At 41.8% G+C, this 25874-nt stretch overlaps 1 protein-coding gene across 1 annotated transcript; it reads right to left on the reverse strand.

Annotated features, from left to right (window-relative positions):
- Positions 1-8820: 8820 nt before the first annotated feature.
- On the reverse strand, positions 8821-10832 carry LOC115958892 (patellin-4-like). Its single transcript, XM_031077152.1, has 4 exons — positions 9929-10832; positions 9714-9838; positions 9482-9623; positions 8821-9155 (listed from the first exon to the last, which is right to left on the reverse strand). The coding sequence occupies exons 1-4, from the start codon at positions 10730-10732 to the stop codon at positions 8892-8894; spliced, it is 1335 nt and encodes a 444-aa protein (XP_030933012.1). The 5' UTR covers positions 10733-10832; the 3' UTR covers positions 8821-8891.
- Positions 10833-25874: the final 15042 nt, after the last annotated feature.

Here is a 25874-nt window from a genome sequence, read left to right on the forward strand (position 1 = left end):
AAAGGCCTCTCAAGAATTTAACAATGGAGAGGAAAAGAGTAGAGGAATTTGAAAAGTCTCTTATATGAAGATTGTGGATGAATCAATCTTGTTTTACTCTAGGGTTTCTCTCTCAAAATTCTCTCTGGAAGCTCTCTTTCTTTCATGGGTATAAGGGGTATTTATACTAGGGTGAGAATGGAATGTGAAGAGTCAGCTTTTTCAAAACAGGGCTGGCTCGCGGCTTGACTGAGTCGCAAGATCCAGCCGCAAGATAACTGAACGACCAGTTGTCTTATTTTGTCATGTAGTGCTCCAGCTAGCATGACGCTTCAACTTCTGGCATGTCTGGCACGTGTGCATCTTCTGGCGACTTGCAGCCGCGAGATCCAGTCGCGAGTTTCTGTTTTTCTTGCATACTCTTGAGCATTTCTTCACACTATCTCACTCACTACTCTTACAAAAATCCCAACTAAATACAGGGTTACTAATTGCTGAAATACAAGCAAATTTGGCACAGAATAAAGCCAACTAGATGATTGATTAAATTCAACCTTACAGAATCAATTAAACCTAAGCATGCGAAGCAACTAGTTTGACTTAAATCTAAGCATGTGAGCATAGAGTTAAATGTGTACCTGGTTCATTTAAAATGCGAATGTTTTGGAGCTAGGTCATGGCATCAAAATAAGTTTGCCCCAATGTGAGCTTTGACTATGTTGGAGGGGTTTCTTGGAAACAAAGCAACCAGACCAGGGTGATAACAAATTAAAACTGCCCCATTGTGCTTTTTGGTGGCTCTTAGTGGACTTCTTTTGTTCATGGCTGCTCATGATGGATCTTGTAAAGGTTGTGAAAAATTTTTAGGGGTTGAGTGGAAACAAGACCACTAAAAATCTGTCCTAGTGTAGGCTTCAAGGTAGTCTTCAAGAACTCCTAGAACGAGTCCAAATCTTCTGTCCCACTTTTCCTGCTCCACTCTATACTCCACAAATAAAAACTTGCCACATATTCACCTAATTAATTAAATACTACTTTTCCTGCTCCACTCTATGCTCCACAAATAAAAACTTGCCACATGTTCACCTAATTAATTAAATACTATCATTATTGATTAATGGCAGTATTTAATTAATTACGTGAAAACATGTGGCAAATTTTTATTTGTGGAGTATAGAGTGGAGCAGGAAAAGTGAGACAGAAGATTTGAACTCCTCCTAGAACTCCCGTTAGAATCTTGGCTGGATCTTGGATAAGATGGCACATGGGGACCGCATAAAACTGCCCTAGTACGGATTTTATGCGGTCTTGTAGAGAGTCATTGGCTCTTCATCCTTCCTTTGCACATTCCCCGATTAAACTGCAAGATGTTGGCACTGGCCTTGATTGACCTGCTTTAGCAACCAAACATAGTTAGAAGTGTTCCACTCATGTCCAAATAATCCTTGCTTTCAAGATCATTATCTAATTTATCATGTAAATTTATGCTATGAAAACGGTTTGAAAGCAAATGGGTGATGGGTGTATGTAGGGAGTTGTCTACAAATGTGTTTGTATATGAAGAAATGATGTATGCACTTGAAAATATTACATAAGGAAAGCAAATATAATCAGTTCTCATAAACCAAAGGATATACTTGGTCCAGCTGGCAATCCCTCTTTCTGCTTCACTCTTGTCCTACTGGCCATGTATCTTACTCTATAAAGATGGTCTCAACTCGAGTCACGCAACTAGTGGGGTTAAGAACTTCTCTTGAAGATCTGAACTTCTATCCTTTGATCTTGTCTTGTCTCTTCCCACCTTATTCCTTCTGAAGATGGTGTGTCTTGAAAATAATGTGACCGGGCCGGGTATGGTTGCCTACGTACCTCTTATTAGAAGGATCAAGTCATCACATAGTTCAAATACATTAGTATTTCTTCCCACTTTATATCTCCAAAAGATGGTGTATATCCTCGAAAAGATGTGACCGGGCCGGGTATGGCTACCTACGTACCTCCTTAGTCCTTAAGGAAGGATTAGGTTATCACGTAGTTCAAGGACATTGTTGTTTCTTGCCACCTTATATCTCCAAAAGATGGTGTATATCGTCGAAAATATGTGACTGGGCTGGTGTGGCTGCCTACGTACCTCCTTTTAGAAGGATCAGGTCATCACATAGTTCAAAAGAGATAAAGCGGATCAAGGGGCAATCATTTCAAATCACCTCAAGGTTACACAAATAACTACATGAGGCCACCTACTTTGATCGCCAAAACTATCTAAGACTAGAGGCTAGCTTATCTAGCGTCACCTCGGGTCCGAGTTCGACCCATATGCAAAAGGACATGTCATGCAATTTTTAAAAAAATAAAGGAGAAAGCTTTTTGGCACAAGCAAAAATATACAAAGTGCTGCAGAAATTAAGTCTATATCCTATGGTTTTCACACAATAAGGAAAGATTGTAACAACCATCAAGCAACATGTGAGCATAGTATATGTACATGGAAAGGAAACTACTATATATATATATATATATATACACAAAAATAATAGTTGTTTCAAATCTTGTATAAGATTTATTTACAAAAAGAATGACATGGGAATTAAATTAAAACTCCTAAGCCTAAACTCTCTAACCATCCCCAACGGAGTCGCCAAGCCATGGACGCCCATACACACACACCCCACTCATTTATGATTTTGTATCTAGAGTGAGGTGTGTGTGTGTGAGTCTCTTTTTCTTATTTTTATTTTAGGAGTCGCCACCAACCATTGGTTTTGTATTAGGTGTAATTGGTCACCTAGAAGTCTAATTTATTCTAAGTTACCTAATTAACTAAACCAAATCTTATAGGGTTCATTAATTGAGGTAAACCAAAAGTCTTTGAATCAAATATTTTAGGACTCGGAAGTTTTGTTACATGTGGGGAAGGTGTTAGGCACCCCGCAATGCCTATCCAAAGATAGTACTTCATTTTAATTAAATTCCAACATTAACTTTTTGCAAAGAAATGGAATACTTGGCATTTTGAATATTTTTTAAAAGGGTTTTTGCAAACAATGTACATATATATACATGTGAGTAAATATTTACATATAGTATTCATGTGAATAATAACTCCATCGAATTATACAAGCAAAACATGTAAAAGGTATATACATAATTAGCATGTGGCCAATGCATACATATACACTATACAATAACATGTTAGTATCTATTTATTATTTAGCTAGCATGTAAATACTATAACCATAAAGAGAAAAACAACAAGGAATAAAAAAGGAGGTTGGAAGAATAGCACCTTATTGCCATCCACCATTTTCTCATTTATATTCATGCAAAAAAGAATGACAAAAAGAAAGTTGTTAGTGCCAAATTTGTTAAGGACAATGTGTGCCTATGGAATGTCCAAGAACTCAAGAAAGTAAGCCTTCAAAGGGGCAGCTAGCATTGGTGTACCCTGGGACACCAATGCCAGCTCCATATTCGCATCGTCAGCACCTCGTCAGCATTTTTTGTCTTTTTCTGATTTCTGGCCCGATTTTCGCACAGCTTTTTGGAGGCCTTTCCAAACTTCATTTTCTTTGAATTTTATATGCATGGAAAGCTTTGGATGGATCTATGGTCGTCAAGATATCGTGCTCGGAAGGGAAGTGACGCAAAGCTGAAAAATTGTGGACGTCTTCCCTTGAAAAATTCATATCTTTTAGTCTAGAGTTGATATTGTCGAGCCCTTTTGGTGCAAATTAGCTAAGACCTTGTTCTTCAAGATGTTCCTGCTCGTTCATTTCAGTTTTTGTCCAATTGGTATAGTTTATTGTGTGAAGTCGGGTCAAAAACTACCAATTTTTTCTATAAAAAAATAAAAATAAAAATAAAAATAAAAAGTGAAGATTTTATTAGGATTTTCGGTATTTTTGTGATATCTCATTCATTTTAACTCTAATTTTGGCCCGTAAACTATCGTTTCGAGGGGGAAATTAAGTCCTAGAAGACAGTCCAAACTTTAACATGATCTAACGGTTAGATCAAAAATTCAATTTTTTGACCATAGGGTTTTAGTCAAATTTTCCATAAAATGGGTTTTTCAGATGTTGTGACTTTTTGATTCACTGTTCAAACATGATGTATTTATTTTTTCCCTTTTTGGCTTTAAAACTCATGTTTTTGCACATTTTCTACTTTTTTATTTTTTTGGGTCTTTGTTTTGATGCGTGAATCAGGGCCGAACAAAATATGGTATCGACAGTCTGGGTGGCTTCCAACCTAACAAGAGCCACCAGGGGCTGGGCGGTCACAGGATGGTTCGGGTTGTCCACGATGACAACCTCGATGTCAAAGGTGTGAGCCTTTATCTCATCCAGGAGTTCCTGAAAACTAGGGATGTCTTCTCCTACCCCAGCCTGCCCTTCCTAGAAGGCCTCTTCGACTGGTAGGTCCTCGAGTAGAGGAACCTTTAACAAATCCCTAAACAGGGAGGTCAAAGGAAGGTGCACAGCATCAAGGGCAGCCACCCATCCCTCCAAGTACCCCGCTAGCCTCACCTCCTTTATAACCTTGGCTATGAAGCGCTCGGCGTCATCAAAGCCAAGGTCATAGTTGTCTTGTTTGAGCTGCTCCAAATTCCTCTTCATGGCTGCGAGCTCCTCGTCCCTGGCCATGATGACACTCAATGCCTGAGCTAGCTTGGTGTCAAACTTCTCGACCTTCCCCTTCAGGACCTCCACCTTATGTTCGGCAGAGTCCCGTGCCGTTTCGACGATAGCCAACTTCTTCTAGGCTTGAGCCACCATTCAGGTTTTCTACTGGAAGGTAGACTCTGCCACTTGCTTAAAGGCCTCCTCACCCTCTGCCTCCTCATTGGCTTTCTTCAGTCGATCTTCGAGTAGGTGTACCCCCTGCACAGCTTGTAATCCGAGAAAAAGTATGTCAGTATAGAGGCTATGAGGCAATATCTTTATTAACTAAAAAATGGCCAAAGAAAAACGCTTACTACTATGGAGTGCCACTTAAGGTTAAGAACAAGATCCTTGTTGACAACATCCTCCCAGAAGTGCACATCCTTTAGCAATATTAAGGCCTTCCCAAGGCTATCAGCCACCCGCTCACCATTACCCTTCCTGTACATTCGTAAGAACGCAGTAGCGGGAAGGGACCCCTCACCCAGCATGAAGGAGTGTTGGTAGCCCGAGGGTGGAGGGGTGGAGGATAAGGCCCCATCTGTCCCAACGGTCGGTGAGGGGTCTAAGACAGGAATGGTCAGAGCATCATGCTCCACAATTTGAACTCCGGCTTAGCCCCCCAGGCTATCGACAACCCTTTACCTCTTCCTACCATGGAAGAGGGTCACAACTGTTGGAGGAGGAGGTGTTCAACCTACAGGAACTCGGGCCTCTGGGAAGTAGTCGGACAACTAAACGTCCCTCTGTTGGACCATCTCCTCTTCCACTTGAACTTCCTTAGGCTGGCTGACGAGTTTGTGTCGAACTTCTGCTTGGAAGACTAAGTCCCCCAAACCGTCATTGAACGGCTCCGGGGAATCGACCCTTCTGTTGTGAGGACCTCTTTGCCAAGCCTCATTTTCTGAAATTTCTGGTAGGAACCCCTTCAGTTGAACGTCAATGTAGGACAGCAAAGGGTGTTTAGCCCGAAAAGTGATTCCTGGATCCTAAAACCCAGTGTAGGAAGGAGTGCAACTACGGACTAGGTGAGAAGCTCGGAGCTAACCATTAGTGTGAATGAACACCTCGGATCATAGGATCCTGTTTAGATCCCTAACTTCAACAAAGCTAAGATTTGACTTCGTATACCTAGAATCTGCAATGATCAGCCAAGGAAGAATAGTTAGTATTAAAAAAATAAAAATAAAAATAAAAAAATAAAAACAAAAGTGAATAATATAACAATAAAACATATAAAAAAATAAAATAAAAAAACTATCGGGTTACCAACCTGCCTTCTGAGGAGAGGTCGAGCATGTAAGCTCATCGGTGAGCCAATTCCCACTCACCTTTATGAATTCCCCTTAGGAATTCTTGTTAGAGTCTAGGAGGCAAGAGATCAGCCTTATTTGGGGATCCTGGACTTTAAGATAGTAGTCGTTCTTAAAGCTATAGGGATGGCAATAGGGCAGGGCGAGGCCAAAGGATGGGGTTTTCGTCCCCGCCCCGCATGGTTTTGTCTTGCTCCATACCCGCCCCGCCCCACATGACGGGAAAAACTTTCTCACCCCATCCCCGCCGTCGGTTAATATTGATATGTTTGTTTAAATAGTAGGATTTTAAGGTATGAAAAATTTACAATTATAACCCTTAGCAACGCGGGACAGGGTGGGGACAGAAAGGGGCGGGGCAAGGCGGGGTGGGTCTAAAATGTCTAAACCCATCCCCACCCTGCCCCGTGGTACGGGGCTAAAATCTTGCCCCATCACTGCCCCACAACCTTTGCGGGGTGGGGAAAACCCGTGCAGGACAAAGCGGGGAGGGGCGAGTTAAGCAGGGCGGGCAAAATTGCCATCCTTATAAGGCTACCATAGCACCTATAAATGAAATTTATGTCGTGGTGAGTGAGCCTTAGTTTATATAGCCTATTAAATTGACTAACACAGTCGACCACTCTATAGAAATTGGGTAGACACTAGTCGGGGCTAAGGCTGTAAAACCTAAGGGTTCCTAATAGTAAGGGTTCTAAAGGGAACCTAACCCCAACCTCTAGGACAGCCATCAGGGGAATGAAAATCACCTTCAGCACTCTTTGATCCTTTATATTCCCCTCCGGGCAGTACTCAATGAGTATGCCTCGAGGAATATTGTACTTGGCTTTAAAGGCCTCTGTGGCGGTCGTGGTATTAACTAAGTGGGTGAACCCCATTATGAAAAACTAGGGAATGAAAGAAGTAGGGATTATGAGACTTATAGGGGAGGAGACGTTCTCGAGAAAAGGAGTACTCTCGGGAAGAGGGAGACTTAGGACTTGGAAGACTCTAATGCAAAATTTGAGTGAAAAATGAAATGGAGGAAGTAAATCTGAGACCCCCAAGCACTATTTATAAGGGGTGGGTAATTAATGCTTTAGAGGGGTGAAATTACCAGCCATTCCCGCCCTTCAATCCACGCGCACCTCGCTAACTGAACAATTAGGAAAACATGACCACTACTCTTGACAACTGGCTTAAGTGTGCAAGAAGGGCAAGTTGTCAAATCCGGCACATTTATTGCCTGACATTTGGCATCCCCGAGAGACAGTGGTTACATCAAAGCACGAACCCCCATGTGCTGAGGATATGATCATGATCCCACTCTATGATTTGGAAATGGGATCGTGGGGGGCTATTATACGGACCAAGAATAGCAGGTCAACCCCAAACTACAGGCCCAATCATATAATGGTCTCGGCTCATCTCAATTCACTAGCCGAGCATGGATGGGCCTGGCCGATCATTCAAATTGAGTACCCTAAGGTACACCGTAAACTAAGTATAATGCCTTGGGGGAGTCTGTAACGACCCGAGGAAAAGCACTAGTCACGATTGAGGTTCCTTATAGTTGTTAATAAAGCCTAGATCTACCCAGTAAATACCCAATGTGGGACTCATCACACACCTACACACATCACACAATCAATCAAATTGGGACATCACAATCTCCCCCACTTAAATCCCTAACATCCTCGTTAGGGCCCATTTTGTAGGATAGTGTCTCTGAGCCCACACGGGGTTACCGAGCCGGCTCTGATACCATATGTAACGACCCAAGGAAAAGCACTAACCACATCTGCGTTATACCTCAAAATGACTAATCACAATTGAGGTTCCTTGTAGTTGTTAATAAAGCCCAAATCTACCCAATAAATACCCGATGTGGGACTCATCACACACCCACACACATCACACAATCAATCAAATTAGGGCATCATAGAGTCCACCCACCAAATAGTAACCGACGTCAAGCACAAGTTACTAGGAGGTCTTGTCAGTGGTTGAGAGGAAGAGATGGGGGACTAGGAGGTTGGTAAATGTTGGGAAGTGAAACACGGGAGTATTAAGGAAAAAATACAACTTAGGGATTAAGAAATCCTGTTCGGATTTCAGGGTAGGGGCTCGGCTATACAATCATCATCTTGGCTGAACTAGGATCAAGGGAGTTTAGGGCCAAAAACAACAGTTTAACTCCCTCAGTAATCTTTAAAGCCATTTCTTGGACCTCCCTTTGTAGGATAAGCCCAACCCAAAGTACAAGTAATTTGGAGGTCTAGGCCCAAAAGCCCAAGGTTGTTGGGAATTGATCACTACATTGCATTTTCTATCCTCTCACTTTTCTTATCAACCAAACAAATGAAATTTATATTAGTTTTATATCATTTAACTTGTCCATCCTCCCAACCAAACATGCATTATGGAAAACTTAAATGTTTTTTATCCTTCTAATTTTCCAACCTTGACCAAACAAAGCCGTAGACACAGACTGGAATGCCGTTTCTATTAGGCTGCTCTGACTCAAGGTTATATTAAAACAAAAACAAATAAATAAACATGTTCAGTTAGTCTCAAATTTTGGGAATTATTATTTCTACCAAGTTCAGAGTACTTTTTTTGGGATGTGCAAGTTCAGAGGACTTTTCCCCTCCTTTCATCTATATAATTATATAAAGTTAATCACATTAAAGATTCTCCTATGGCTTAATGCCAATTGGGCTAAAAAAAAATATCCTTATTTTGCTATCAAGAAGCCAACAAAAACCGGGCTGAAATTAAGAGACTACAATATGACAATAAGATATGAAGGAGCATTGATGTAAACCAACTAACCAAGGTTTAGCTTGTCTTATAGAATTTAAGAGATAATCATGTGATACGATAGTCATCATTTTAATTGTTAGTTTACAACCAACTTCGCAGAAGAAAATAGAACTCTTTATATATCTAGCTACTACTTTAAGAAGATATACATGGGGACTGTGGGTTTTGCTTTAGATCTATATAAAACCCTCTTCTTTTTTAAGGTCCCATTGTCAATGGTTAACACAATTCTCCCAGGTTCACTAATGTAGAAGGAATTCCTAACACACTCTCCCATTATCTTTTGATTTTGCAACAAGATCTTGTAGGATCCTTCATCGTCTGGAATAAACTCCTCCTTGTATGACACATCCCATCCGACAACAGTTAAATCCCATACCATTGTAACTCCAGCCTGAACACAGTCCAAAAACCAAAGAGGGGAAAGAAATCAATGTCTAGGTCCACAACATTTTTTAAAACTTTTTTCACAACTATCTCTGTTGTGATTGATGCATAATAAATTGGTGTTAGCGATAGATCCAAATGAAAGTGACGTTAGTCCAATCAAAATTGATCATGTTAGCAATTGTGAAATATCTTGTGTTCCTAACATTACTGAAAATAAATTTATCAAAAAGAGTTCAACAACAAAGTAATTTCGAGTTCAAATGGATTTCTTTGGCACATATATAAGTGCTAAGACATTGGAATCTTAAGACTGAGTAACTATTTAAGTACCTCTGTGACTGGAAATTCAATATGTGCAGCTGAATTTGCTCTGATTGTATGCTCAGAAGCATTGTCTGCTGACGTGAAGTCATCATCATTCTCCCTCTTGAGACCACCATATTCAACAAGAAGGTTTTCCGGGGCTATGATCCTTATTGGGTTTTAATCATACTAGAATTAAAATTTTGAAAATACAGAGAAAATAAGATGTAATTGTAGAAATTATAATCAGTACACTCACTTGAGAAGGATTTTTGTAGCTTTTGATGGTCTGGCAAAGACAAACTTTCTTTTAGTCCTCAGATTTATGACCCCTAAAAGCAGCACATGGGATGCATAGTACCACAATGGAACATTTATGACAATCTGTGAAAGCATAACTATAATTCTTGAAATGAATTTTCTAACTGCTAAATCAATTATCATCATAGCTAGTTTAGTTACTTAGACACTTACAATTTTGTGAATGAGCTCAGGATAATAGTTTTGAAGCAGTAACATAAATTTCTTGCTAACAGAATGAAGCTCTTTCATTGCCGGCCCCGGAGAGTTCTTTAAATCTATAATTTGAACTATGGAGTCCACACCTCCATTCTTGAATCTCAGCTTTCTTATAACCTTTTCCATGTTTTGCACCTTCCACCTTAGAAACTTATCACATTTCTCTTCTGACCCAAACACTTTCTTGTAAAATTCCTTGTCCTTGAAAGGCCCATAGTTTAGGAAACACAAAGGGTGACCCTCCTTATCTCTACTTATCAAGCAAACCAGATTTTCAAGATCAGAATCCAACTTCTCATCAAGAATTCCCTCAGTCTTATATTCCCTCCTCCATTTCAGTGTCTTCCAGAGCATCCCAAAAGCCTCATGAACCTTGAAATCTTTCGCTTTTAAGAATTTTAAAAGCACAATGTCGGTTCCTTCATGGCCTTTACTTGGCAATAAAGGCACGCCCCAAAGGGTGATATCTCTAAGTTGTTCTCTTGCCCTTTTGATTTTGAAAGGTGAAAGGTTTTTGGGTGGTTTCCCAAGCAGATAATTCCCAAGAATCGCATTTTCAACCCTGCACCGGAATTCCAATAATGCTTTCTTCTTTTTGCGCTTCATTTCAACAGAAGAATAGGTGTTTTCACCTTCTAGTTCACTTTCTTGGTCTATGTTGGTGATTTCACTTTCATTGTCCTCAACCTCATTACCATTGTTGCTTTTCCCATTTTCATTTCCATTTTTACAGTGGCTTGTGTCATTTTCCTCAGCCATTTCTTGGTTGATCTAGAGCTCCTCCCTGCTGGTCAGAATTCCGGCCTGACAAGGGACTCGCCGGAAACTGGAGCCCGGAGTGGCCCCAATTCAATGGTTGGAGAGGGAGAGAGTGCTTTAATTACATGACATTATCCATCATAGAAACCAAGGAAATACAACCTCTCGCAAAAAAAAACTGATTAAGATTCTCTACAGTTTATAAGATAACTCTATCTTGAAGTTCTTACAATGTTACCATTTATTATTAAACGTGTAATATATCATCAATGACTTCAATGGATGTGAAAACTGTACTAGTTAATATTTTCCTTAAAAATCCATGAGACAGTAAAATCTAAACCATTCATATAATTATTAATGATTAGGATTTTAAAAACTATATGATCATGTCACCTTAAGAATTATATACAATCCTAATCGGAAACTTAACCAAATGAAAGCCTATTTTGACTCAGCTAAGATGAGTTTTCTTAATACCAACCACTAGTTGTCAGTTGCCAAATTTAGGATTAGTGTGTTCTGACATTAACTAAACAGTTAGTTTTGTAAGGTTTGACCTTTTAAAGATCTGGCAGATATATCAAATTAGTGGCTGTAAATGTATAGAAAATGGATACAGTTTCAAATGCTATTACATTTTCTTTTGAATCCCTATTCGATATTTACTGCATTGGCCTTAAATTAAGGTAGGCTTTCTAATTTCTAAAATACCTACTATTAGATCATTCACATCAGTCTCACTAATTTAATATTTCAACAAAAATTTATCTAAACTCAACCAAAACAAGCGTGCATCAATCTCACTAAATTAACTAAAGTTTTTCAAAATGATAGTCTTATCTCTATATGTAGTGAGCCTCTATCCTCTCTACATTAAATTTCAATGTTGATAAAGTATTAAGCCTGATGTATGTGTATGAAAATAATAAATAGCTAAACTAGCAAAAGTATAGTTTTTTGGATTAGTTTAGCTAAATATTTGAGGAGACAGACGTGAATTCTCTTAAAAAATAAAATCGAGAATTTTCATATATAACATTCATTCCTTGAAAAAAAAAAAAAAAACCTACTAAAAAAACCTATTTTTAAAAAAAAAAAAAATCATTACCTCTCTTTCTTGGAAAAATCAACTCAGTTCAGCAGTTTCTAAAAAATAAAAACCCTCAATCCAACAAAGCTTCAATCCTCTCATTAGTTCAAATGACAAGCTTGTTCATTCCCTTCCCCCCCTCCCACCCACCTCCTCTCTCTTGGAAAAATTTTGTATGAGACAAGCTCATGAGACCCATTTCTTACTAACATGTGGGTCTCAGGAGATACTTTCTCCTCTCTCTCTCTAAAATAATTAATTATATTTCTCCTTAATTATTGTAATCTCAATATTTGCATATCAAATAACATTTTTTATTTATGCACATGCAGGTACTACAGCAAATCTTAAAGAGTACAAGGGCCGAGATTCAAGTCTCCAAAAGGGAGCTTCACACACATATACACTTAAATTAGGCTAGAGTAAAATTTTTATCTTGTATCAAAAAGAAATAAAGATCCTTTTTTTTAGCAAATTTTTCTTTTAAAGATTTTTTCCTTTTAACTTTGTTTCCCTCTCTTTTGGATTTTATAACGGTCTCAGTATTATAAAAAAATAAAAAATAAAAAGCATATGGTTCACAAAATAATTTAAAACTAATTATTCACGAGGTATAAATTATCATATTGAAACTTTTATTTTTATTATTTTATAGCAATTAAACAACTTCAACTACATGAAGAATAAAAAACTGTAAGGACACGATTTGTGACGACCCATAATAAGATTGGGTTGGCACGTAAAAAGGGCCAAACAATATCATTTATAGAGCGTGGGTTTGAAAGGCTGGGCCTCAATCACAAGACGGTGGTTTTCCGTGGTGTTCGTACATAATTAAATCGTGATCGCCATAGGAGTCTTTCTCCTGGAGGCGGGCTGGGAGGCTTTGGTTTTTGGCCATTTTTCCCAGCCCCTTCTTCTTGATTCTTACTTTTCCTTTTATACTAGCCTGTATCCTCTATCCAACGTCCACGTGTAGGATCGACCTTTCCAAGATTGATACTTGTCCCATCAACCCATACCTAGAGTGGTTGGGGGTGGTTGTAAAAGCTGAAGGGTATGGCTCTGTCAGGTGCAGAGTATTGAATGGCAGTAAGGACAGCTTTCCCTTTGTCCTTGGTCGTTAAACTATCCAGCGTATCCTTCCCTATTAACATAAATATTTTTATATTTTTTCCAAACTGTTCCTATACCGTTTTTGTCCTTCCTTCCAGGGGGACCTCAGACATGCCGAGGACTAAATTGTCCTCGGCTGTGCCCCAAGACTATTTTGTACTTTGTATTACCTATCCTTGGCTATAACCTTCCTCGACTCGGGCCTTGAGCCCCGATGAATAAATGGGCCAGGGCCACAAATTATTAGGCCCCACAATAGCCCCTCAAAATCCTGCTGTCCGACCTCGTGGTCAGAGAGGAAGGTTTTGGTAATGCCAAGCCTTTATTACGGCTCGTTTAACTCTGTCCTTCATTAATGTTGGTGTCTCTTCATCTACCCAGGAAACATACCGGGCTACAAGACATTCCTCTAAATTCATTCACAATGCGTTCCTGCCGTTTAATTATCCAAAACGCGCCTTTAATGATTTCCCTTTACGAGACCATTTAAATTCGACGGTTATTGACAGTGTGGGGAAGTGGAACGGGTATATTCTCGTTTACAGATTTTCTTGGAAATCTGGACAGATTAAATACCTCTCGTTTTGCCCTTCATATAAGAAGAAAGGCAAGAGGTTATTTCTCTTATACAGAGACCCTTTTAATCCTTCTAAAATCTGAAACCCTTAGCCTCCTCCAGAGTTTACTTTATCCGCTAGTTACACCTTAAATTGTGATACGTTCGAGATAGGAGTGAGTAATGAAGGAACCATACCCTTCCCAGAAATACCATGTTCTTATGAAGCTCGAAATGGCTCGGTCAGGGCAGAGATGGCAGAGACTCAAGATACTTCTTACCCTCCTTTCAGCCAAAATCCGAAGCAGGGGCTCGTCGCGTCAAACTTTTGGTGTGACTGAGCTGGGGTCACCCATTATCAATACCAGCCGCTCTCTTATGAGCATAGCTAACATGGCACCAGCGTGTTAGGAGTCAGGACTAACGCAGGGACAAAGTATCCCTGCTTCTTCCTCTCTTCCTTCACTGGTGCCTCCTTTTGCCTCTCTTTCTTCTTCTTTCCACCACCAGATCCATCCTGGTGCTTTTCCTTCTTCCTCTTCTTCTCCTCTCCCACCAAGGAAGGTCCTCCTCTCAATGTGGACGCTAATGGGGCAGAATTTGGAAAGACTTGGGAGCAGAGCTTAAAAAAATTTCTGGCTGTTCGTTTGTTGTTTTTTTTTTTTATTGTTTTAGTAACTCATTTTCTATATAGGCTTGTTTAAACCCTTCTTTGTACACTGTAATACCCCTTTATATTAATAAAAATCATCATTGCTTTTATTTCGTATGTTCTATCTCTTCTTTTTGAAATGGTTATGTCATAAATAGACGCACTACTTTGCGGCTTCTTTTTTTTATTTCTATACTCTGAACGATGCTTAGGACCAAAATCCCAATTAATAAAAAGATCTTGCTTGGTGCTTATTGAAACTATCCGACTTAATAATACTGAATCGAACAAATGATACTCAGGGCTGAAATCCTTATTAAGAAGAAAAGGAAAAGATATTATGATGAGCTTATTAGGGCTGTCTGGCATAATAACGCCGACCTGAGGAAACAATACTTTAGGGCCGAAATTCCTTACCAAGAAAAAAGACGTTATCATGAACTTATGAGAGCTGTTCGGCACAATAATGCCAACTTGAACAAATGACACTTAGGGTCGAAACCCTTGCTAAGGAAAAGATATTATTATGAACTTAATAGAGTTGTTTGGCACAAGAATGCCGACCTGAGAAAACAATACTTATCCCAAAATAGCCGAGATGATCGCTGAATGCTCGGCGCGGTGTAGGAGGTAATCATCCGAGGACATATAACCCAAAAATGGACAGCCCCCTACAGGTTGCTGAGTAATAAGGCGTTTCACCATCTTCCTAATAACTTTCATAGCTTTAACCTCTTCTGGTATTCGATCCGAGGATTGAGCAACTTAGAATTCTTATTAAGTAGCTGACCTTTCCATAGGTTTGAGTCCGAGGACCATGCAATACCTTAGTTCTGTCCAAAACTTGATTTTTAAGTAGTCGGTTTCCCCATAGGTTTGAGTCCGAGGACCATGCAATACCTTGGTTCTGTCCAAAACTTGATTTTTAAGTAGTTGGTTTCCCCATAGGTTTGAGTCCGAGGACCATGCAATACCTTGGTTCTGTCCAAAACTTGATTTCTGTAAGTAGTTGGTTTCCCCATAGGTTTGAGTCCGAGGACCATGCAATACCTTGGTTCTGTCCAAAACTTGATTTTTAAGTAGTTGGTTTCCCCATAGGTTTGAGTCCGAGGACCATGCAATACCTTGGTTCTGTCCAAAACTTGATTTCTGTAAGTAGTTGGTTTCCCCATAGGTTTGAGTCCGAGGACCATGCAATACCTTGGTTCTGTCCAAAACTTGATTTTTAAGTAGTTGGTTTCCCCATAGGTTTGAGTCCGAGGACCATGCAATACCTTGGTTCTGTCCAAAACTTGATTTCTAAGTAGTTGGTTTCCCCATAGGTTTGAGTCGAGGACCATGCAATACCTTGGTTCTGTCCAAAACTTGATTTTTAAGTAGTTGGTTTCCCCATAGGTTTGAGTTGAGGACCATGCAATACCTTGATTCTGTCCAAACTTGATTTCTGTAAGTAGTTGGTTTCCCCATAGGTTTGAGTCCGAGGACCATGCAATACCTTGGTTCTGTCCAAAACTTGATTTTTAAGTAGTTGGTTTCCCCATAAGTTTGAGTCTGAGGACCATGCAATACCTTGGTTCTGTCCAAAACTTGATTTGGATAAGTAGTTGGTTTCCCCATAGGTTTGAGTCCGAGGACCATGCAATATCTTGGTTCTGTCCAAAACTTGATTTCTGTAAGTAGTTGGTTTCCCCATAGGTTTGAGTCCGAGGACCATGCAATACCTTGGTTCTGTCCAAAACTTGATTTCTATAAGTAGGTGGTTTCCCCATAGGTTTGAGTCCGAGGACCATGCAATACCTTGGTTCTGTCCAAAACTTGATTTCTGTAAGTAGGTGGTTTCCCTATAGGTTTGAGTCCGAGGACCATGCAATACCTTGGTTCTGTCCAAAACTTGATTTCTGTAAGTAGTTAGGGGAATTAACCCATCGGCTATGGCATGGGACCTTGGTTTAGGGGGATTAGCTCCTTGGCCAAGCCCCTAGAACCGTCTGTGTTGCTGGCGATGCGAAGCGCAGCCCCTAGTAAAGAAACATAGCCCCTAGTGGAACTTTACGCTAGAACGTTACAACCGGGTGTTTAGAAATGACAAGGGGACTATCTCGACCTACCGCCTGTGCCAACACACAAGCCTTCCCACAGACGGCGCCAATTGTAAGGACACAATTTGTGACGACCCATAATAAGATTGGGTTGGCACATAAAAAGGGTCAAACAATATCATTTATAGAGCGTGGGTTTGAAAGGCTAGGCCTCAGTCACAAGACGGTGGTTTTTCGTGGTGTTCATACATAATTAAATCGTGATTGCCATAGGAGTCTTTCTCTTGGAGGCGGGTTGGGAGGCTCTGGTTTTTGGCCATTTTTCCCAGCCCCTTCTTCTTAATTCTTACTTTTCCTTTTATACTAGCCTGTATCCTTTATCCAACGTCCACGTGTAGGATCGACCTTTCCAAGATTGATACTTGTCCCATCAACCCATACCCAGAGTGGTTGGGGGTGGTTGTAAAAGCTGAAGGGTATGGCTCTGTCAGGTGCAGAGTATTGAATGGCAGTAAGGGCAGCTTTCCCTTTGTCCTTGGTCGTTAAACTATCCAGCGTATCATTCCCTATTAACATAGATATTTTTAGATTTTTTCCAAACTGTTCCTATACCGTTTTTGTCCTTCCTTCCAGGGGGACCTCGGACATGCCGAGGACTGAATTGTCCTCGGCTGTGCCCCAAGACTATTTTGTATTTTGTATTACCTATCCTTGGCTATAACCTTCCTCAGCTCGGGCCTTGAGCCCCGATGAATAAATAGGCCAGGGCCACAAATTATTAGGCCCCACAAAAATAAAAACAAAAAAAACAAAAAAATCAGGTTTTATGGCAATGAAGTTAGACATGAATAAAGCTTACGATCAAGTGGAATGGAGTATTTTATGCCAGGTAATGGAAAAATGGGTTTTGATGATAAGTGGATCCAAATGATTTTTGGCTGTATCAGTTCAATTTCTTACTTCATCCTTGTACATGGGGAACCTCAGGGGGATATAAAGCCTACTAGGGGACTTAGACACGGGGACCCTTTGTCTTCATATTTATTTCTTCTGGTTTCTTAAGGCCTTAATGGTTTAATCTATCAATCAGTGACAGCAAGCGACATCAAGGGTTTCTCTCTTTGTCGGAGTAGTCCTCAGTATCTCATTTATTTTTTGCGGATAATATTCTCCTTTTTTGTAGAGCGGAGTTAAGAGAGGTTCAGATTATTCAAAATATTCTGAAACGGTATGAAATAGCGCCAGGTCAAAAAATTAATAATGAAAAGACCAATCTATTCTTTGGGAAATCAGTTTCCTTGATGTCAAAAAATGCCATTAAAAATCTGCTAGGTGATGGAGATTAAGGAGTATGAGCGTTATTTAGGTTTTCCTGCTGTGGTGGGAAAAAACAGAAGGGCAAGTCTTAATTATATTAAAGAACGCATTTGGAGTAAGCTTCAAGGGTAGAAAGAAAAATTGTTATCTCAAGCGGATAGAGAGGTATTATTGAAAATAGTAGTCTAAGCCATTCCTACCTTTGCTATGAGTTGTTTCAAACTCCCTGCGGGCCTTTGTCATTATATTAAAGTAATGATTCATAAATTTTGGTGGGTTCAACAAGGCGATAGGAGGAAGATTCATTTGAAGAAGTGGGAAATTCTCTATCAACCAAAATCGAAGGGAGGGGTAGGCTTTAGAGAATTGGGAAAGTTCAATGAAGCAATGTTAGCAAAACAAGTGTGGAAGTTAATTTATGATACTGACTCGCTGTTTTACAGGGTTTTCAAAGCTAAATATTTTCCTACAGGTTTAATCTTTGATGCTAAGGCAAAATCGGGCTCATATGCTTGGAAGAGTATCCTTCATGCTCGAAAATTGATAAATATGGGTGCACGTTGGAGGATAGGCGATGGGTCTAGCATAAAAAATTTTCAAGACGCTTGGATCCCTGGTAATAATTCTGGTCGAGTGCTATCCAGTTTCAATGCTATCTGAAAATTCCAGAGTGGACCAATTAATTGATAAGGAATCTAGATGGTGGAATTCAAGTCTTATAGATTCTATTTTCTACCCTTTGAAGCTCAGAAAATTATGTCCATACCTTCATGTTCCTCATCATAGGAAGATGTTCTGTTTTGGCCACATTCTACAGATGGTTTGTATAGGGTATAATTTGCCCTGTGAATCGAGTAGCAGAGATGCAGCTTCATCTTCTGACACTACTGACAAAAAAATTTCTGGTCACACCTGTGGAAATTAATAGTTCCGAACAAAGTTAAATCTTTTCTTCGGAGAGCTTTTACTAATTCCATTCCTACCATGCAGAATTTATTAAAGTGAAAGGTGACTCAATCATCTATTTGTGGCTTCTGCAAAGTGAGTGAAGAATCCACCATTCACGCTCTTTGGTCTTGTGAAAATCTTCAACCGATCTGGAATTCTTGCTTCTCTTCTCTGCCTTCGGAATTTTCCAGAATTCACTCTTTCTCTGATCTGGTAATGTTAGTTTTTAGCTCATACATCAACTCTGAACTATGACTTGTTGGGCAATTTGGAATAGAAGGAATAAAGTTCGGGTTGGTGAGGTGGTTTGGCTCGAAAACATCTCCAGGAATTTCACAAGTCTCAGCCTGCCCCAAGGAGGAAGGTGCATCCCTGCAGACCACGATGGAAACCTCCTGATCAGGGTGGTGTAAAGACTAATTTTGATGGGGCCATTTTTGAGGATATAAATGCAGCAAGTTTAGGTGTGGTGATTCAAAATGATCGAGGCAAGATCCTAGCAGCTATGGCTGAGAAAGTTCCCATACCAGATTCGGTTCTAACTTTGGAAACTTTGGCAGCGAGACGTGCAGTCCAATTTGTTCATGAAGTGGGCATTTCTAGCTCCATCGTTGAAGGTGATTTTGAGACCTCCATCAATGCGCTTCGTAAAGGACAGTTACTAAATTCTTCCTTTGGCCATATCATTATATAGACATCTTGTTGCCTACTAACTCTCTTCAGAGTTTTTCTCTCTCACATTTGTAGGCAAGGTAATGTGTTCGCAGATGTTTTTGCTAAGAGAGCAAAATTTTCATCTCCTTTGTCAGTTTAGATAAAATCTGTTCTACCATATCTTTATAATTGTTATTTTCGGATTTTTCAGCTATTGAATAACTAGGCCACTTTGGCCTTCTTCTAAAATATATATATATATATATTGTAAGGACGCGATTCGTGGCGGACCGTAACAGTGTCGGGTTCGCACGTAAAAAAGCCCCTAACAATATCATTTGTAGAGCGTGGGTTTGGAAGGCTAGACCCTGGTTGACAGGCGGTGGGTTTTTCGCGGTGTTCGTACAAGTTTTTGTTTTCCTTCACCCCTGGAGTCTTTCTCCTGGAGGTGGGCTGGAAGGCTCTGGTTTTTGGCCACTTTTCCCAACCCCTGTTGGGTGCACTAACTTTTACATTATATAGTCCTTCTTGGTTGATCCTAGCCCTCCACTTGTAGGTCAGGCAGGAGCTTATTTCTGTATCCATCCCATCAACCGTCCCGTCTAACTTTCTATTAGTTGCATGGATCGAAGTTTACACCGTCCAAACGTCTTTTCTCATTAATCAGCTCTGAGTATTGGCAGGTGCATTTACTGAAGAGGGGACGCATTTTCCTTGGTCCAATTTCACACCCTGCTTCCCTATGGGTCCCATTCTGTTCACATCCCCTTGAGGGGGCTTTTTGGGGATTGCCTACACCATGGTGTTGGTCTTCCCATTGAAGCTTTGGAATGCCGAGGACAGGGTAGGTTCTCAGCCGTTCCCCTTGCTACCTCGGCCACTGATCATTCGTCTTCAGCAAGATACCTCCTCGGCACGGGCCCTAGGCCCAGATAGAGTTTGGGCCGGATTGCAGACCTCTCGGACCCACAATAGCCCCTCAAAATCCTGCTATCCGTCCCCTCGGACGGATAGGAGGGTTTTGATGACATCAGGGATCTGCCAATGCCTATCAATCCTTGTCATCTATCGATTCCCGAGGTTTTTCACCTGCCCAAGGCACGTTCCTAGAGCCGTTGGAAGGCGAAACGTGGCCTCATTAAATACGGGCGGCTTGGTGTTTCCCACGTTCAACGGTGTGATGGAAATCGAACGGTGGTGATCTCCTGGCCTCTTTGGGCGGGAAAAAGGGCGTGCAGTTTACCCTAGAAAGTATAAAAGATTTTTTGGAGATGGATCCGTCTCTCCAGTTCTGTACTTAAGAGTTTTAGTGCGTGTATCCAGGGTTCATCCGAACTTCCGCCCAAATTCAAGTCTATCTCAAGCACATATAGCCCATCCGAAGCGTAATTCTCCTTTTATGTAAGTTCCCTATCTCCATTACCTCGCGTTTTTTTTCTTTTCTGAGTTTATTTCTCTTTGGCTCCCTTTCTTTTCCGTCGCGGGTTAGGTTTGTTTTAGTAAATGACAAAGGCGACTAAATTGAGATTGAGGAAGTTGGTCGATACTGAAGAGGCGATGAATAAGTTCATCGTTGATTATAGGATTCCCCCCAACGTAAGTCTGGAGCACTGTAAGATGGGGGAATGGCACATTAAGAGGGGAACGGGCGCGGTTGTAATTCCCGTCCTTGCCTTTGTAGAGGGAGGTATGAGAATCCCTATGAGACCAGTGACGAGGGGTTACCTCACGCATTTCCGTTTAGCCCCTACCCAGTGCGCCGGCAACGTTCTTAGGATTTTGGGTTGCGTGGACGCTTTAAACGAGAAGATGGGTTTAAGACTGACCCACCATGATGTAAACTGGTGCTATAACCTCCAGAAATTGAAAGGAAAAACCTACTATATGAGGTCGAGGGATGATAGGGTTCGGTTGATCCAGTGCCTCCCTGATTCCAACAAGGGACTGAACAATGATTTCCTTATCGTCTCTGGGGAGTGGCATGATGGCGATCCATGCCCCGTAGTAGAAGGAGAACCAGGTGGGGTATTAAGAATGGAAGAGGGATAACCCTTTAAACCATTCTAACCTAACGTCTTCCGATAACTAACCATGCATATATGTTTGTTGTTTTTGTAGATGAACACGCCTATACACGGCATTTTCATTTAGTCAATCGGGCGGACTTGGAGACCGTTTTACAAGCGGCGGTTTTTGTGAATGACAGTGATGGCCAAGTCCGTGCAGCTCACAAAATATTAGGGTACCCTCCGATTCAGAAGTCATTCGGGGACGCGAAGCACGTGATCAGTGCCCACCGTCCTTGGCTTCCAAAAATTACTGTAGTAGAGAAGGGATTTTTAATCTCGCAGGAGCCAGCTGTCCCCAAGAACCTCCCCCTGGTGGGCCCCTCTTCATCTCATCAAGCAGCAGAGGACGAAGGTGAGCCAGATCAGCCGGAGGAAGGGTTCGGGGTATTTGACTTAGTCTACCAATCCGAGGACCCTCCTGGTGACCTAGGTGACCCAGCCTTGTCCGAGGCGGAATTGTCATTAATAGGCACCTCTTCTCAAGCCGAGATGGGAGTCAAGAGAATACCTTTAACCCCCATTCTTCAACTCCTCGAGGACCAACCAGGGAAGGATACCCAGGAGGCACCACAACCCACTGCTCCTCCTCCACCACCTCGGCCCCTTACAATCCAAACCAGGTCATCCTCCACCAAGTCTCAGCCACAATCCACCCGCCCCGAACCTCTCGCCTCCTCCCAATCAGCTCGGTCTCCTCGACCTAAAGGTGCTGATTCCAAGAGAAATAGGAGCCCTAAGGGCAAGGATATCGTGGACGAGGGAAAATCCCAACCTCCTAAGGAGAAGGATGAGACTCCGCGCACAAAACAACTGAAAATCGGACCCCAAGGCAAAGGCAAAGGACCCGCAGTTCAAACCTCTCAAGGCAAGGGAAAAGGAATTGATTCCCAACCCCTGCCGAGCGCCTGGCTTCCTGCCCCAATGCTTCACGGGGGTCCATTACTGGAAACTGCCTCTCTGAGGGACCTTGGAGACGGCGAGGGTGGATACGTGGCGGATGCATTAGGGAGAACCATGTTACTCCCTAATGACATGGATGAGCTGAAGAGAATGAGGATGCAGGAGGTTTTTCTCAGTACTAAAAGATACTTGGACATGGTAAGGTTTCTTGAAATCTTACACTTTATTAACTCTTGTCACCGGTTTGTCACTCACTACACGTTCATCTTTCTTGACAGGCTCTCCAGGCAACCTATAGGATGGAGGAAGAAGTGCACGACAGGAGTAAGGCGGCCGAGAACGAACGCAAGAAGCGCATAACGGCCTCAAAGACTCTCGAAGCTTCTGAAAACGAACTTGCCAAAGTCAAGGATGACTTAACAATGACTACCCGCGAGAGGGATAACGTCTCGGCGGGCCTTGCTAGTGCCCAAAAACAGGCCAAGGACCAAACCAAGCGCGCAATCGAAGCCGAGGACCAGCTGCGAACAGCCAGAGATCTGATCGAGGATTTAAATAAGCAGCTGGCCGCGGTTCTGCATGAGAAAGGAGTGGCAGAATATGCCCGTGATGAAGCCGTAAGGGCAAAGCAGGAGACCGAGTTTGCCAGGAATGAGGCAGAGGCCTCCAAGAACGCGGCCGAGGACGATGGTTACAACATGGGAGTAGCCGAAACCCAAGCCACCCTTAAGGCGCAGATTCCTAGAGTGTGCAGGTTTTATTGCTCCCAGGTCTGGGAAGAAGCATTGAAGCGAGCTGGGGTGGACACTTCATCAGATTTGTGGAAGGCAGAGAGCGTATTCTATCCGGCGGCCATCCGCGAGACCACTTCCACCAGCTCTGCGACCACGGATGATCAACTCGAGGAAGGGGTCACCCCGTCGGAAAACCTACAAGCCAGTGGTTCCTCTGGCAAAGAGCCCAAAGATGGAAAACTTCAGGATGTGATAGTGATACCGCAGCATGCGGATCCTGGGGCACCTACAGAGGTTACTGAGCCCGAGGTTGGCATTCAGGTGCCCAGTACAGAAGAACCAGCCACACTTGCACAGCCGCCAAAGGCTATTCCCCTTACTGCGGTCCCTCAGAGTACCAGTGCTGACCCTGTTCAGCCTTCCCCAGAAGGAACCGTCATTCCGGGCATCGAAGCTGATCTTGCTCCCACTTCCCAAGATGTTACTGACAAAAAAGCAGAAAAGTAGAAACCTTCGTTGGGCTTTTGTATTCGTTTCTATTTGAACGATTAACTTGTTTCTTTTCTTTTCACAAACTTCCTAATTTATTGATGGTTTACAAGCATTTGAACATGTATATATGAAATCTTGTTTTTCCTCTTTCCTTCTAATTACATCGTTAACCGCCCTCGTTGATGCGTGCTATTTGCTTATGAACTCTGCGCTGATTTATTTTAACATGTACAAATAGCTATGCATGCAATACATTTATCAACATGTTCCCCGAATCCCAATTTACTTGCACCCACAGAGGCCTTAGATTCATTCCTAACCTTCGTCTTACGAAGATATAAGCACCATTTTCGACGTCACGCACAATGGCTAAATCTTGCTTAGTGCCTGGTTTTCCTCATCCAAGTAGTTGGTTTCTCCATAGGCTTGAGTCCGTGGACCATGCAATGCCCTGGTTCTGTCCAAAACCTAGTTTTCCTCATCCAAGTAGTTGGTTTCCCCATAGGCTTGAGTCTGAGGACCATGCAATGCCCTGGTTCTGTCCAAAACCTAGTTTTCCTCATCCAAGTAGTTGGTTTCCCCATAGGCTTGAGTCCGTGGACCATGCAATGCCTTGGTTCTGTCCAAAACCTAGTTTTCCTCATCCAAGTAGTTGGTTTCCCCATAGGCCAGGTAGTTGGTTTCCCCATAGGCTTGAGTCCGTGGACATGCAATGCCCTGGTTCTGTCCAAAACCTAGTTTTCCTCATCCAGGTAGTTGGTTTCCCCATAGGCTTGAGTCCGTGGACCATGCAATGCCCCGGTTCTGTCCAAAACCTAGTTTTCCTCATCCAAGTAGTTGGTTTCCCCATAGGCTTGAGTCCGTGGACCATGCAATGCCCTGGTTCTGTCCCAAAACCTAGTTTTCCTCATCCAAGTAGTTGGTTTCCCCATAGGCTTGAGTCCGTGGACCATGCAATGCCCTGGTTCTGTCCAAAACCTAGTTTTCCTCATCCAAGTAGTTGGTTTCCCCATAGGCTTGAGTCCGTGGACCCTGCAATGCCTTGAATCTGTCCAAAACCTAGTTTTCTCTGTGTGGGATCTTGGCTTTATGGGAGTTAGCTCCTCAACCAAGCCCCTAAAGTTTATCCGTACGATTAACGCTATCAAGCACCTAGTTTGCTCTTTACGGGGGACCTTAGCTTTAAAGGTGTTAGTTCCTCAGCCAAGCCCCTAGTCAAGAAACGTAGCCCCTAGCAGAACTTTGTACTAGAACTCTATAACCAACGGTTAGAAATAACGAAGAAACTCTATCGACCCACATCCTATACCAACACGCAAGCCTTTCCCACAGACGGCGCCAATTGTAAGGACGCGATTCGTGGCGGACCGTAATAGTGTCGGGTTCGCACGTAAAAAGGCCCCTAACAATATCATTTGTAGAGCGTGGGTTTGGAAGGCTAGGCCCTGGTTGACAGGCGGTGGGTTTTTCGCGGTGTTCGTACAAGTTTTTGTTTTCCTTCACCCCTGGAGTCTTTCTCCTGGAGGTGGGCTGGGAGGCTCTGGTTTTTGGCCACTTTTCCCAACCCCTGTTGGGTGCACTAACTTTTACATTATATAGTCCTTCTTGGTTGATCCTAGCCCTCCACTTGTAGGTCAGGCAGGAGCTTATTTCTGTATCCATCCCATCAACCGTCCCGTCTAACTTTCTATTAGTTGCATGGATCGAAGTTTACACCGTCCAAACGTCTTTTCTCATTAATCAGCTCTGAGTATTGGCAGGTGCATTTACTGAAGAGGGGACGCATTTTCCTTGCTCCAATTTCACACCCTGCTTCCCTATGGGTCCCATTCCGTTCACATCCCCTTGAGGGGGCTTTTTGGGGATTGCCTACACCATGGTGTTGGTCTTCCCATTGAAGCTTTGGAATGCCGAGGACAGGGTAGGTTCTCAGCCGTTCCCCTTGCTACCTCGGCCACTGATCATTCGTCTTCGGCAAGATACCTCCTCGGCACGGGCCCTGGGCCCAGATAGAGTTTGGGCCGGATTGCAGACCTCTCGGACCCACATATATATATATATATATATATATATAATTGAAAAATACTAAGATCTTACTAGACAATAACTTTAAAGGTCTGTTTGTCTAAACTACTAAACTCCCACTTCATGTACGTTAAACTTAATTCAATTTCCAAAATTCAATTTTCACTAAAATTACATGATTAGTGCTAGAACAAGTTTAAAATTAAAAAAATTAAAAATTAAAAAATTAAAAAAAAATTTAAAAAAAAAAAAAAAAAAAAAGAAAAAAGATTGTACAATCCCACTTTGTCCAAACAATCTATATTATAAGGGAGAATCAGCGAAGTAGGATCATGATAAGATTGATGGGACCACACCTATACTACCATCCAAGCCTTTGCGGACTTTTTTAGCTTCACATTACTTTTTTCTTTTCTTTTTTATAATTATGTTGATTACATTTTAATTATTTAGGTGGTTTTGGTCCCGAAACAACTACTCTTTAGACATGTCTTAAAAAAAAGAGCCCTAGATCAAATCATCTTTAAGCGATCAAATGATCTCACTT

This window comes from Quercus lobata, chromosome 9, assembly GCF_001633185.2.
Source record: "Quercus lobata isolate SW786 chromosome 9, ValleyOak3.0 Primary Assembly, whole genome shotgun sequence".
In the NCBI taxonomy this organism is placed as follows: Eukaryota; Viridiplantae; Streptophyta; class Magnoliopsida; order Fagales; family Fagaceae; genus Quercus; species Quercus lobata.